General features: G+C 36.5%; 1 protein-coding gene across 3 annotated transcripts; it reads left to right on the top strand.

Moving 5' to 3' along the window:
• The first annotated feature begins 1,118 nt into the window (after positions 1 to 1,118).
• Positions 1,119 to 12,481, top strand: LOC142540640 (succinate-semialdehyde dehydrogenase, mitochondrial-like). 3 transcript variants are annotated; one of them, XM_075646938.1, is made up of 19 exons: positions 1,124 to 1,511; positions 1,927 to 2,040; positions 2,139 to 2,238; positions 3,121 to 3,257; positions 3,346 to 3,456; positions 3,888 to 3,950; positions 4,054 to 4,164; positions 4,886 to 4,951; positions 5,044 to 5,121; positions 5,192 to 5,269; positions 6,056 to 6,122; positions 7,289 to 7,374; positions 9,358 to 9,390; positions 9,487 to 9,519; positions 9,983 to 10,083; positions 10,996 to 11,081; positions 11,241 to 11,347; positions 11,428 to 11,505; positions 12,213 to 12,481. In XM_075646938.1, the coding sequence occupies exons 1-19, from the start codon at positions 1,392 to 1,394 to the stop codon at positions 12,243 to 12,245; spliced, it is 1,602 nt and encodes a 533-aa protein (XP_075503053.1). In that variant the 5' UTR covers positions 1,124 to 1,391; the 3' UTR covers positions 12,246 to 12,481. The 3 variants fall into 3 exon arrangements, with proteins under 3 accessions (XP_075503054.1, XP_075503053.1, XP_075503055.1); XM_075646940.1 differs by having other exon boundaries at positions 1,442 to 1,582; XM_075646939.1 differs by lacking the exon at positions 9,487 to 9,519 and having other exon boundaries at positions 1,119 to 1,511; positions 9,358 to 9,423.
• Positions 12,482 to 12,490: the final 9 nt, after the last annotated feature.

Here is a 12,490-nt window from a genome sequence, read left to right as displayed (position 1 = left end):
GTTATTTTTTTATTCCATAATTTCATTAATGTTTGATAAATAAAATTATAACACTCTACTCTTAATACAAGTCTGATTGAATTCAATCATCAAACATAGCTTCCATGCGCCTAAATACATTAAAGCCACCAAAGTGTATTTATTTATAGTTTTGGTTAGGAATTTCATATCTAATTTTCAACCAAGCTATAAATCATCTCATTTCTCCAAATAATTATCCACAAAAAACCCGATCCAAACTTGATCAAATCAAAACGAATCTCGAACCAGACAGTCGTAAGTAACACCATCTATTCCGTAATCACTACCTTGCATGTATCGCAACTACCAAACAAAGTAAACATTATTGTCAAACACACATGTTTTCTTCAAGGTTTTTATCTTCATTTGAGCTTAAGCACGGCACCTCTTTATTATTATCATCTGTTTAAACACGGCACTCTTTCATCTTTATCATCTGCCGGTCAATGATGTGTTCGGATTAGAGTCGCGAAAATCTAACCGTCCGATTTGGGGAGATGGTCAATAATAATGAAGAAATATATTGCGTGCCCCATGTGTCGGGAACTCTATTTAGCCACTTGGCGGAGCATTGAGTCACCATTTTATTTTTATCACATATTATTCATAATCAATTGTTAATAAATCAATCAAATAGGTAATGAAATTTATCAGGACCAGAGGCAAATAGCATTTTCTTGGTCTTAAAAATACGTGTAGAAGTAAAACTAAAACTACCGCAAACGAGTTATATTGATTCTGTCGTGTAAAATAGCTATATGCTCACCCACCAGATCGCTCTGATACTATCACGTAAAATCTTACGTGACTTGGCTAGATGTGTCTTGTTTTTATAAAACATCTTAGATAATATTTCACGTGTAATTTGTTCTGGTCAGTGATCAATAACTTGCTAAATGATAAATTTTCATCTTATGAAAACAATTTTTCCATCTTAAATATTACATTAAAAGGAGAATTTGCTGAGATGATGAAATTTCAATCCAAATTTCTTGTATAAGCAAACACACATATCTTAATATCCGTAATTGAATAGGACATTCGATGTTTGTCATGTTGTGTGGTTGATATTTTTCGAGAGAGTGTCGGTTCGTGGGTTAGAGGTGGTGCTGGTGCACTAATAGCTATTGAACCAGCCGCAGGGCTGCCATGTGTTGGGATCCAAGGACTAACAGGCGGCTCCAATCAGGCGGTGGGGCATAGAACCCAGTGTCCTTTACTCGCACGAAGCAGAAACAGCGAAGCAGGAGTAGGCCGCCAGTGTTCTTTCTAAAAAAATTTATCAATCATTTCGAATCCCCAAGTGGTGCAATTAATCTGGGGTATTAAGACGTAGACAGGGCGGCGTGGGGGAAACTTTTTCAGACCTGATGAGCTGGACTCACGTTTGCGTATCCACAGTGTGTAGGCGCCTTGCCTCCGGTTTTATTTCTCCACGCATCTTTACTACTTCGCAGCCATATTACCCCTCTCGTATATTGTGTAGACAGGTATTTTAGCTCTTTCGCTCACCACTTTCTAGTGAACTTTGTGGATTTTTGAGTTTCACTTTCCAGCGAGCGTAAGGATGCTTTTTTTTTTTTTTCTTGAGTTTTTATGGGTTTGGTTTATCGGAATTCGGATCAGTATGCTTCTGGGTTTTTATGGTGGTTGTAGAAATTCTGGCTTTTGTGGGAAAAATTTGGGGGACAAAGAATCTTACTTTCTCTGCAATTGTACCTCGTCGAATCTGTTACTTAGGTTCTGATTTGGTTGTCAGTTCCTGTCGATCTTACTCTCAAATTCTATGTTAGAAGAGATCTCATTTACAAACCGCCATTTTAGATCAACTTAATTGTTCTGAAATGTAAATTTTTTGAAATTCGTGGAAATTGTGGCATGAAGACGTTGTTTTGATGGTTGCAGATGGGTTCCGACACAAAGGCGATCTCTGTTAAGCTGAATGGTTCAGGACTCATCCGAAGTCATGGACTTATTGGTGGGAAATGGACTGAAGCATACGATGGGAAAACACTTGAGGTTTGGTTGTGTGGCAATTATTGACAGGAAAATACTTCTAAAATGTGTACGGCCAGCTGCTTTTGTTGTATGTGGAATAATAATACCTTTTTTGGCAGGTACTTAACCCTGCAACTGGTGAGGTCATAACAACTGTTCCATTCATGGCTGGACGGGAAACAAATGACGCCATTGCTTCAGCGCAGGAAGCATTTGCCTGTGAGTGTATCCGGGCTTAGTTGTCTTAGTATCTGTTTCTTTTTTTTTTCTTTCATCTGTTTGGTTTCTTTGGTCATTGTGGTTTACATTTTCATTTTGTTTTTGTTTTTGTTTTTGTTTTGTTACTATTAAGTTTTTCATTTTAATAGAGTTTACAAGAAGACAGCTTAAAATACGTACTTTGACCTGAAGAAACAATTTTTTTTATCGATTATTAGTAAGTAATCTTCTCCTTGTTCCATCCTCTAAATGTTGATGTTTTCAGTTTGCTGCAATATTCTGCACTTGAAAAAGATAATTATCTTTTCAAAATTCATCGATGCTTGTCTGCATATCTGAACTTTTCTTGTTTTGCATTATAAGTTGTCAATTATGACAGCATATCTAAATCCGGCATGTTCTCTCAACATTATCTAATGACTAGCCCAGTTTCTTGTCTGAGGTAAAATGCTCAATTATTGTCTGAGTCACACAGCGCACAGAGCCTGCTGTTGCACGATCTTGAGAGTTATCTGATTGTGTGATCCAAAGTACGAAATCTAGAGCCACGAGTCTATATAATATTTTGCGGAGCGTATTGTAGTTGTAATTCGGACAGGCTGGTGTATTTAATACCCAAAAATATCAATTAAGATTTCTGAATGCTGATCTTTGTGTGCTTAATGACAGGTAGAATTGTTCCTGAACACTAATCTTGTGCACTTTAATGACATTGTGTTATTATTATTGGAGACAGTACCCTTATTTCTTCGTATAAAGGATACTCTTTATTCCATGAGATCTTGATAACTCCGATCTAGTGTGCATTGTGGTAACTCAAAACGATCATGAGAATACAACCCTGTCATCCGGACTGTGTTAATTCTATTTAAATTGATGCAGCTTGGAGCAAGCTAACTGCTACAGAGAGGAGCAAACGTTTAAGAAAATGGTTTGATTTACTAATATCTCACAAAGAAGAGCTTGGACAAATTGTGACCCTAGAGCAAGGGAAACCGGTAAAAGAGGCCATTGGTGAGGTACCTGATTCTCTCTCTGTCTTCTAAAAATTAAACTTTATTTGTGTGCCTTTGAGTTGAGAAGCATATAAATTCTTGCTGCTCATAGGTTATCTATGCGGCAAATTTTATTGAGTTCTTTGCCGAGGAGGCTAAACGTGTGTATGGAGACATAATCCCAACAACGTCAGTAGATCGTCGATTCTTCATTTTAAAGCAGGTGAATATTTTTCCCTGAAATTTTGAGTTCCTTATCTCACATTTTTGTTGTGGCTTTTGTGTATCTAACATTCTTTTAATTCGGGCACATACATATCAAAGGGTATCATCCTTGCAGTACTGAAAAGAATCTAATAGCTTATTTATAGGATACAAATATCAATAACATGGTCTGTTTATTTGATCTATTTTTTTATAAATAATATTATCATACTTAGGATGTTGTAAATAATATAATCATACTTGGATGCACTGCTTTTATTGTCAGAGATATAATAATAAACCTTTTCACTAGTAGGCCATTCTCCCCCTTTTGGAGTGAGATAAACAAGAGGAAATCCAAAATCACGACCTTAAGTGATAAGTCTATGAATCGTCTTTTTCATCTCATTGAGAAGACATACTAATGAGATGACATACTTTTTCTTGCAGCCAATAGGGGTGGTCGGGTTGATTACACCCTGGAATTTTCCTATAGCCATGATTACTCGGAAGGTGGATATCTGTTTCATTCGGGGTTCAGTTTGCATTTTTGTCTGTCAATATAAGTGTGGTAGCATCATGTCAAGAGTGGATGATTACTTTATTTTGTTGTTAGGTTGCCCCTGCCCTTGCTTGTGGATGTACCGTCGTCATAAAACCATCTGAACTGACACCACTGACTGCGTTAGCAGCAGCGGAACTATCTATTCAAGCTGGGATACCGCCGGTAATTCTGTTATTCAATGCCATTTAAACTGCACATCACACATTCAGTGCTGAGATTATGAAATGAGCCACTTGGCCTTTTGCTTGACTTTTGAGCTAACTGCCTCTGTTTTTTCGTGATTTGAGGTTAAGGTGCGGAGTGAGTAACAATTGGTGTCTTGTTGATACCCGTAACCTTCGATAAAATGAGAAAATTCCATACGTAATAATTTGACTTCGATGTTTTAACTGATGGAATCATTGGATAATCTGTTCATTAGAGAGTGATTTTATGCTGGCTGGTACCCATCATTGCTCTTGGAGCACAGCTAGTGTCCTTTCATGGCTAAAATGCCAGTAATCTTGACTGGGTAGTCAAACCATCTATGAAGGGAAAGAATTACAAAAGTTGCAACTGCATACTTATTTTTGTTAAATGTATTTATCGAGTTTTTGTGGTACTTGAGATGCTGAGAAACACATAAGGTACACGTGAGTTTAATAATTGGGAAGGAGTAAGGATTACATTAATTTGATTTTCATGACCTGCTGGCGTGCTGTTTTTCTTATCACAAGTCAGAGCTCAGTTTTATCTGGATTCTGGAGCTTTTAAAAGTGTATCTTTTATTGTTCGGCCTCTTGTCTTTATCTGGTAGTGTGTTCTATAATTGGTAAAAACTCTGATCGTGCACTATATTCTGCATCCCTATTCTTTCATTCTAATTGTGATTTTTGAAAGTTAGGGTGTTGTGAATGTTGTATTGGGAGATGCACCTGCTATCGGAGAAGCTTTACTTGCCAGTACCCAGGTTCTTCATATTTAATTTTTCTTAGGCTTATGATCATTTAAATGTTATGCATGAAAAAACAAGTTTGCTAATGTTTTTCCCAACTTATTTAGGTTAAAACGATCTCTTTCACTGGTTCCACAGCTGTTGGAAAAAAACTGATGGCAGGAGCAGCTGCGACTGTAAAAAAGGTATGAAATAAAATATGTGCATCCTAGATGTATATCTGCTCTTACCTGCTTATCCCTCTTTTGTCTTAAGGTCTCTCTCGAACTTGGTGGCAATGCTCCTTGCATAGTTTTTGATGATGCAGATATTGAAGTTGCTGTAAAAGGAACTGTAAGTTGGAGCACCAGTATTTTCTTTTTCTCTTGATCTGAATGTTCGCTCTCTGTGTATTAAAGTGTTTGATGCATATTCTGGATCACTTCTCTTTGGTAACTGATGCGGATACAGATGAAATGGTATCTTTCATTTGTTGCTAATTAGTCCTTTCCTGGAAATTCAGGCCTCTATGGATTACAATGTATAGGCATCGTGATAACTTCTTTATGTTACCATCTTCTTACTGCATAATTCTATCAAGAACTTAATATAAGAGAAATTTATAGAGCTACAGATATTGAGAACAATAGATGTTCATCTTGCAGTGACCTTTTGGTATATGGACAGCCTTTTGAATAAAACAAACTTCAAAGTGTTGAGCTCAATCTGTCAAAAGTCTGTAATGTTCCGAGGTCTCATAATTGATGGTGGTCACCTAATTAAACTGGGAGCTGTTTGTGGAAATTTACATGAGAAAGTATGGTACCAGTTAAAGTTTCCACATTTTGAGTAGCTTGCCCTAGAGGGATTTCAAAATAAGTGCAGCCTTATTAAAAAGAGTCCTTCCTTTTCCTTTAATGATGTTGTAGAGAAATAGTATCTTAGACATCAACTGAAGGTTGAACCAAAAATGACATGGTTGTCACTTATCCAGGTTTGAACTTTTAGATTTTTAGCAACTTGAGTCACTGACTGCCTTCTGTTATCAGATGGTTGTTTTACTAGTCTGAAGGGAATTATCAGCTATAGTATTATTTCTATTAAAATGCCCCTATCATAATTATGCTTGTGCGATTGCAGCTGGCAGCAAAATTCCGTAACACTGGACAAACGTGTATTTGTGCAAATAGAGTTCTTGTACAAGAAGGTATTTGACTAAACCAGAAAACTAGACCACGATCTTCTTAATTTCATACTTGACATGTGTTACATGTGTCGTTAAAGGATGAGATTGCTGTCATGATATCCGTCTGATATTCATTTTTGAGCATGAATGATATACTTGAAATCAAGAAAGAAAGGATTTGAGGCAAAGAGGTAGGTTATCGGAGAATTAGAGTTGGCTTTCTTGTATACAAGAATATTGTTCAAGAGCAATCAGTCAAGTTGCATTTGGATGGATGTATTTGAAATCTATGAATTGCGATTACATTTTTATTGTTAACAATAAGACAATATATGAAATCTTAAATCCTTCAATTATTCACACAATTATTATACTGAATAGAATGAATTTAAGATATATCTATTATTACGTGAACTTAAAATCCGTCATAACTAACATTTAACATCATATAAGCATGAAATATGTGGATTTGAAGTCATGGTCTTCTTTCTTTAAATTACAAAAATACATTTGAATATTTGAAATCTATGGATTTGAAACCGATCAATCCAAACACAACCTCAGAAAATTGGAAACCATCAGCGTGCCCTCTTTGCTGTTTTGCTCATTATATGTTCGAATATGGTCTTTTCGTTCTAACTTTTTTCACTTTGTGGTGTTGATAAATATCTACACATAATGTAGGTTTTTGTATAGGTTATAATTCCCTTAGATACTTTGGTTAAAGAGGTGGATTTATCGCGCGTTCCAGTTGTGATGCTCATCACCCAAAAACTTAGCACCAGGCCTGAGATTAGGAAGTGGGATGAAAAATGTTTAACCATCTATCCTGGCCTAATCCTATCAAGTATCAGCCAAACACAACATTAGTTGGTAGTCTGATTCCATACACTTCATTTTAAATTTAATGAAAATGATTGAAAACTAAATACTGAATGAGTGTTGTAGGGTATATTGTCCACGGAAATATGTAAAAAATGTTCTCCCTCTCTCTTTTGTTTATTTAATCTTTTCCTTCCTCGGGCTAGTATTTTGCTTTGATGTGGATGTAATGCAAATGCCAAAAGATGTAGGTTATAAATTGCCAAAAATGGGCAGTTTTATCTTTTAAAATTCATTAATTTTCAAGTATTACTTTTCTCAACAATGAATCATTAACTTGTTTGATCTAATGATCTTTTTTACAGGGATATATGACAAATTTGCAGATGCCTTTTCCAATGCGGTCAAGAGTTTGAAAGTGGGGAATGGATTTGAAGAAGGTGTTGTGCTGGTAATAACCTCAGTTGACAAATTAATTGAAATCTTACTACTCTGATCATTTTCTGGTTAAGTTATCTCTTCAAGAGGCATGACTCTATATTACACAACTTTCCTACCTTTTGGCCCTCATGGCTCGGCATCACTTTCATTTTCTGTATATTTGACATAATAGCACTCGTTTGTTCCTTTTGTGATGCTTGGAGGGCCTTGTTCCTAATATCTATGAATAACAAAAGCGAAAACAATTAAATCGAGTTGCATAAAAGAGAAGATTTGTTTCTCCAAAATGCCATTACTTGAAGTAACATAACTCCATTTTGAAAAATACCAAAAAGTGAAAACGTTAATTCTTAGAAAATATTTTTAGTTTACAGTTAATAAATAACCATGCAAGTATATAAATAAATATAATAAAGTCCAAGAAAATTGCTGATGCTAGTTGCATGCCCTCTAAACAACATAACTGAAAAGACATAGTTCCTACTTGCTGTAATTCTCTCCATTACCAATGTGACCATAATTTACTACTTGTTCCCCAACTTCTAATACTCGAAAATGGAGAGCTTAAGTTCCTGTGAACAAATAACCAAGTCCCAAGGCTTTGTGCATGTGCGAAAACCAGATAATTCGTGTCCTAGGAGGGTTAGGACAAGGTTTGGGGCGATTTATTACATTTCCCGATTTTTAAATTGTGTTTGGCCTAGAATGCATTGGCTTTCACTCGCGGACATGTACTGCAAACATGATGTAGCGTCCTTAGCCGAGCCACTAATAAACAGACTAATAAGCATGCAAAATTAAAACTTACTAACACCAATTAAACAGCGGAAACTAAATAACTTAATCATCTTACAACCCAAACGAAAACAGAATAATAACAGCAGGCTTAAACATTAATACAACCATATCGAAAACATAATTCTGAATGAGAATACGATAAAGCAAATAAAGCATCCACTGGATCGCCACCGAAAACCCAATTGCTCTAGCCAGTGCCCTGGCTGTCCGAACCGTCCAATCTAAGACCTGCCTTGTGGAATGGGGTGCCCAAGATGAAAACAAGGACGTGAGCGACAATCGTCCAATATGAGAATATACGAGTATACAGACTGATTTGATGCATGTGAAATGTAATATGATCGGATATCAAGGATCAAATAAAGAATCTCATGCTTAGTCTAGAGGCGCCCGAGTGCGTAGTCTCTGATCTGCCCTGGGCATGTTTTGGCTCCCACACTCATCATCAAGGCATGTCCAGGTCATCAGAGTCCGCGAGTCCCGTCGGACACTGTAGCTCTCGATGTCCCATCGTCCACAATATAGTATAGGGCTGAGCGACCCAAAAAAACGAGATATATCTCAAAAGATATCAGTCTCAACATGATATGTCATACATAATATGCCAAAGCAGTAAAACATGTATCATGCCCCCCCTCCACGAGTCGACACTAGTTCCGAAACTTCCTGACACCAAAATGCCCTAGAGACTGGCTAGAAAACTTAAGGTATATGAATAAAACTCGAGAGAGAGTAGCTGAAGGAAGCGGTGTAGGAAACAAAAGAAATCAGCTTCCATTTATAGGCTGCATTCGGACTAGTTTAGAAAATCCGAATCAATATTATCTGCCACGTGTCAGAATCTCATTTGTCTAGTTGGATTTCTCGGGATAATGTAATTTGAAGTAAATTGGGTTGTTTATTTTAAATTCGGTGGATCCAAACAGGTTGATCCCGAATCATCAATTCCTTAATAATGCTTAAGCAATCCTTTAATGATCTCTTATTTAATACTTCATTCAAAATAAAGATTAAGGTCATTACACATGAACTGTTTATGCTTTTTTATTCTAGCTCAATTTCTGCTTTCTATATCTATTACAAAAATACGCTTTAACATTTAGAGTTTACTACATCACATAAAATTAACCATCTAGGTTTCTGGGTTGTATTAACTAATCTAACTTGAAAAGTTTGCTGTTGATGCTTATTGCAGGGCCCTCTGATAAATGATGCTGCAGTACAAAAGGTCAAGTTTATTTTGCAGTTTACAATTTCAATTGTGCAAATATGATACTTGTAGTTGTGTCTAGCCCGTTTGACCCCTCTCAGGATTGCCTTACAGGTCGAAACACTGGTGCAAGATGCTGTCTCAAAGGTTTGTTTGATACCTAATTTACAGCACAGTGACTAGAACCAGTGTTCATATGGGAATTTCTTTTTACTTTTCCTTTAGTAATTTATAGAAACTAATGATGTTCATGATATTAAATAAATTGTTCTGTTAGAATCGGAAATAGAGCCAGGTATTGTTTTGTTTTGGTGTCATTACTTGTATCATTATTCATCTTTTGGGGACATGTGGTGCCACAGTTGTCCCCTAAAGTACAATCTGTGGACTGATGAAGTAGAATGTTTCTTGTTTGCTCCATATCTCGTGCATGGCCCTTTTCATTCAAGTCATTGCTTGGGTATATATTTTGTGGCATTTTTTGTAGCTTATATCATGAAAATTTTGATTTATGCTTCCATGCTATAAAAACTTGAGGTTTCTAGGCACAAAATGCAAGAGGACTTATTTACCCTTACTCTTGCCCTAATGTATTCACCTTTTTTTTAAGGGAGCCAAAATCCTCGCTGGTGGAAACAGACACAGCCTTGGAATGACCTTTTATGAACCTACTGTTATAGCCGATGTCAAATGTGAGATGCGTATATCCAGGTAACTCCAAAAAACCCTAAATTGAACTTTGTCTAATGTGCAGTCGAGGCATATTTGCTAGTCTTGTCCTGTATGACTCTATTAATGTCTTGGTAAACTTAAAAAATTGTCACTTCTTTTATTGTGGATTGGCTAGCGCATACACTGATGGAGACTAAAGAACAACAGTGTCTACCTCAGAATATATAACCCATGTCTTCTGTGGTTAATATTCTGGGGTTTTCAGTATCATGCTTCCTGACCAATAGTATTCTACTGTGTGCCTCAGTTGCCTAGATTGCAGTTAACTTTGTTGATGTTTGGAAAGGTCTGGTCCTATGAGCTCATATTTATTGTATATGTTATATTACTTGAAAGTTGTGATGAGCCCGTCTCTTGGATCTTTGGGAGTGGAGTCTTTGTTTGCTTTCTTGGGGGAGTTGATTTAATTAGGAACAAGAACACTATCAAAGGGGTGAGGAAACATCAGCTCTCTTGTGTTTCCTCATCACCGTAACATACTTGATACTGGGTCCATGTAGAGATATTATTGGATTTTGTGTTAGTTTATTTGGTATAATTCATAGGCATATTAGGTTAGTTAAAGCATTTTATTCCCTTGGCTTGCCAATAGCTGTGGAATTAGTCTATATTGGTTTGGTGTTGAATCGGTTGGCATTTACACCTTAGCTGAATAGAATCATAACTGCTCGCTCAGTTTTGATTTGTTTTTTACTGCTTTACTTCCATGTAGACTTGCAAGTTATGGTTGTAGATGTATCAGGATTGTCTTTCTTTCTTTGACATGAGTTCTGAACTTCAGATCGTCGTGAAGAAATGCTTGAATAGAGCTTTTTATATTATTGATGCAGCTTTTTTCCAGTCGTTCATGGTAAATTTTTTGTCGCTGATTTTATTTTGTGGATAATCTAGTGAGGAAGTATTTGGACCTGTTGCACCTCTTCTCAAGTTTAAGACCGAAGAGGAAGCCATCCATATTGCCAATGACACCACTGCTGGTATGAGTCATGGATGACTTTTCTTATTGAGACCGAAGAAGAAGCCATCCACATCTTAAGAATTGAAGTTATTAATTCTTAAATATTCTGATTGCTGAGTTCAACTAAAGAAGACATCATATCTTTTGTGACTATGTTACACTAACAATTTGTTTGTAGGTTTGGCTTCTTATATCTTTACGAGAAGTGTCCAACGATCTTGGCGTGTTGCTGAAGCTCTTGAATATGGAATTGTCGGAGTTAATGAAGGACTGGTCTCAACTGAGGTGAACCCTTTTCTGCATCTCGATGAGATAGCGATGAGAAATTGAAGTTCATGCTTATTCATTATCTTCCATTCATATAGGTGACTCCACATGGAGGCATGAAACAATCAGGTCTTGGCCGTGAAGGATCAAAATACGGGATGGAGGAATATCTTGAGGTATTTATATTCAGGATGTCTATCTTTATACACCAGAAAGAATGGATGTGATATTCTATGGTCTGAATTTCTCGATGTGATTTTCTTTTTCAATTTTTCTCTTTTCATGTTTACAATCGTTTTTGTTTTTATTCCCGTCAAATTCTTTTCCAAGTTGGTCATAAATTCTGATCTTCAAATTTATCATAAGCAAAGGCCCAAATCCAACAAGATATTTGGATCTGGAATGCACGTGAATGCTTGAGAACCCTTGTAGCAGATTCTTTGTAGTACCCACAGTCCCACATCGGTTTGTGAGTAGTGTTTGGATTGGTCGAGGAAAAGTTACAATAGATTCCTGCAACAGTTTGAGATAAAAAAAATTCATAAAGCGAGAGGGTAAAGAGTAATTGCTAGAGCTCATTGTACACAGTCTTGCTCGGACTGGTCTGGTGCTTGAGACGTGTAGAGTGTTAACTCCATTGAAAAAACATAGAATAGTGGATGTTTATTCGACAGAAGTTGTTTTGCCTGTATGATCCATTGGAGGAGCGTTGAATGTAGTATTTCTCATGTCGAATCTTTCATTTTTGTGTTTGTGGTTGTCTTGACTTGATTTTGTTTGTTAATGTCCCTCATTCCAAAAGCTTGAACTGTCAAAGAAACGAATTATCAGTTATTTAGCTCGAGTACCAGCAACTGATTCAGGCACATATCTTCTGGTGCAGATAAAGTATGTATGCATGGGCAACTTGATTTGAGCTGAATATGAAGGTGTTCAGCATCACCCAGATTCTTGGAAAATGGGATGATGCCCTTCGTATAGTGGTCTACAACCTTGGATTTTGTGGCAATGTTGTGAGTCTTTGGAAAATTAGTATCTAAATAAGTGAGCATCTCTGAATGCCTGAGTTGTAATTCCTTGATCTAGTTTATCTTGTATAATACATCATGATGAGGAGGGTATAAACATATTTGCTGGTGGATTTCACTTAAATTTGAGGTC

Source organism: Primulina tabacum, chromosome 3 (genome assembly GCF_025594145.1).
Source record: "Primulina tabacum isolate GXHZ01 chromosome 3, ASM2559414v2, whole genome shotgun sequence".
Taxonomy (NCBI): Eukaryota; Viridiplantae; Streptophyta; class Magnoliopsida; order Lamiales; family Gesneriaceae; genus Primulina; species Primulina tabacum.
This window is presented reverse-complemented; position numbering and strand designations above follow the sequence as displayed.

Excerpts from the sequence above, each read along its gene's own strand:
- LOC142540640 (XM_075646939.1), top strand. The coding sequence starts at position 1,392 with ATGAGCTGGACTCACGTTTGCGTATCCACAGTGTGTAGGCGCCTTGCC. Across the intron at positions 9,424-9,982 it reads TGCAGTTTACAATTTCAATT|GGAGCCAAAATCCTCGCTGG; the intron begins GTGCAAATATGA and ends CTTTTTTTTAAG. Across the intron at positions 11,082-11,240 it reads TGCCAATGACACCACTGCTG|GTTTGGCTTCTTATATCTTT; the intron begins GTATGAGTCATG and ends ATTTGTTTGTAG.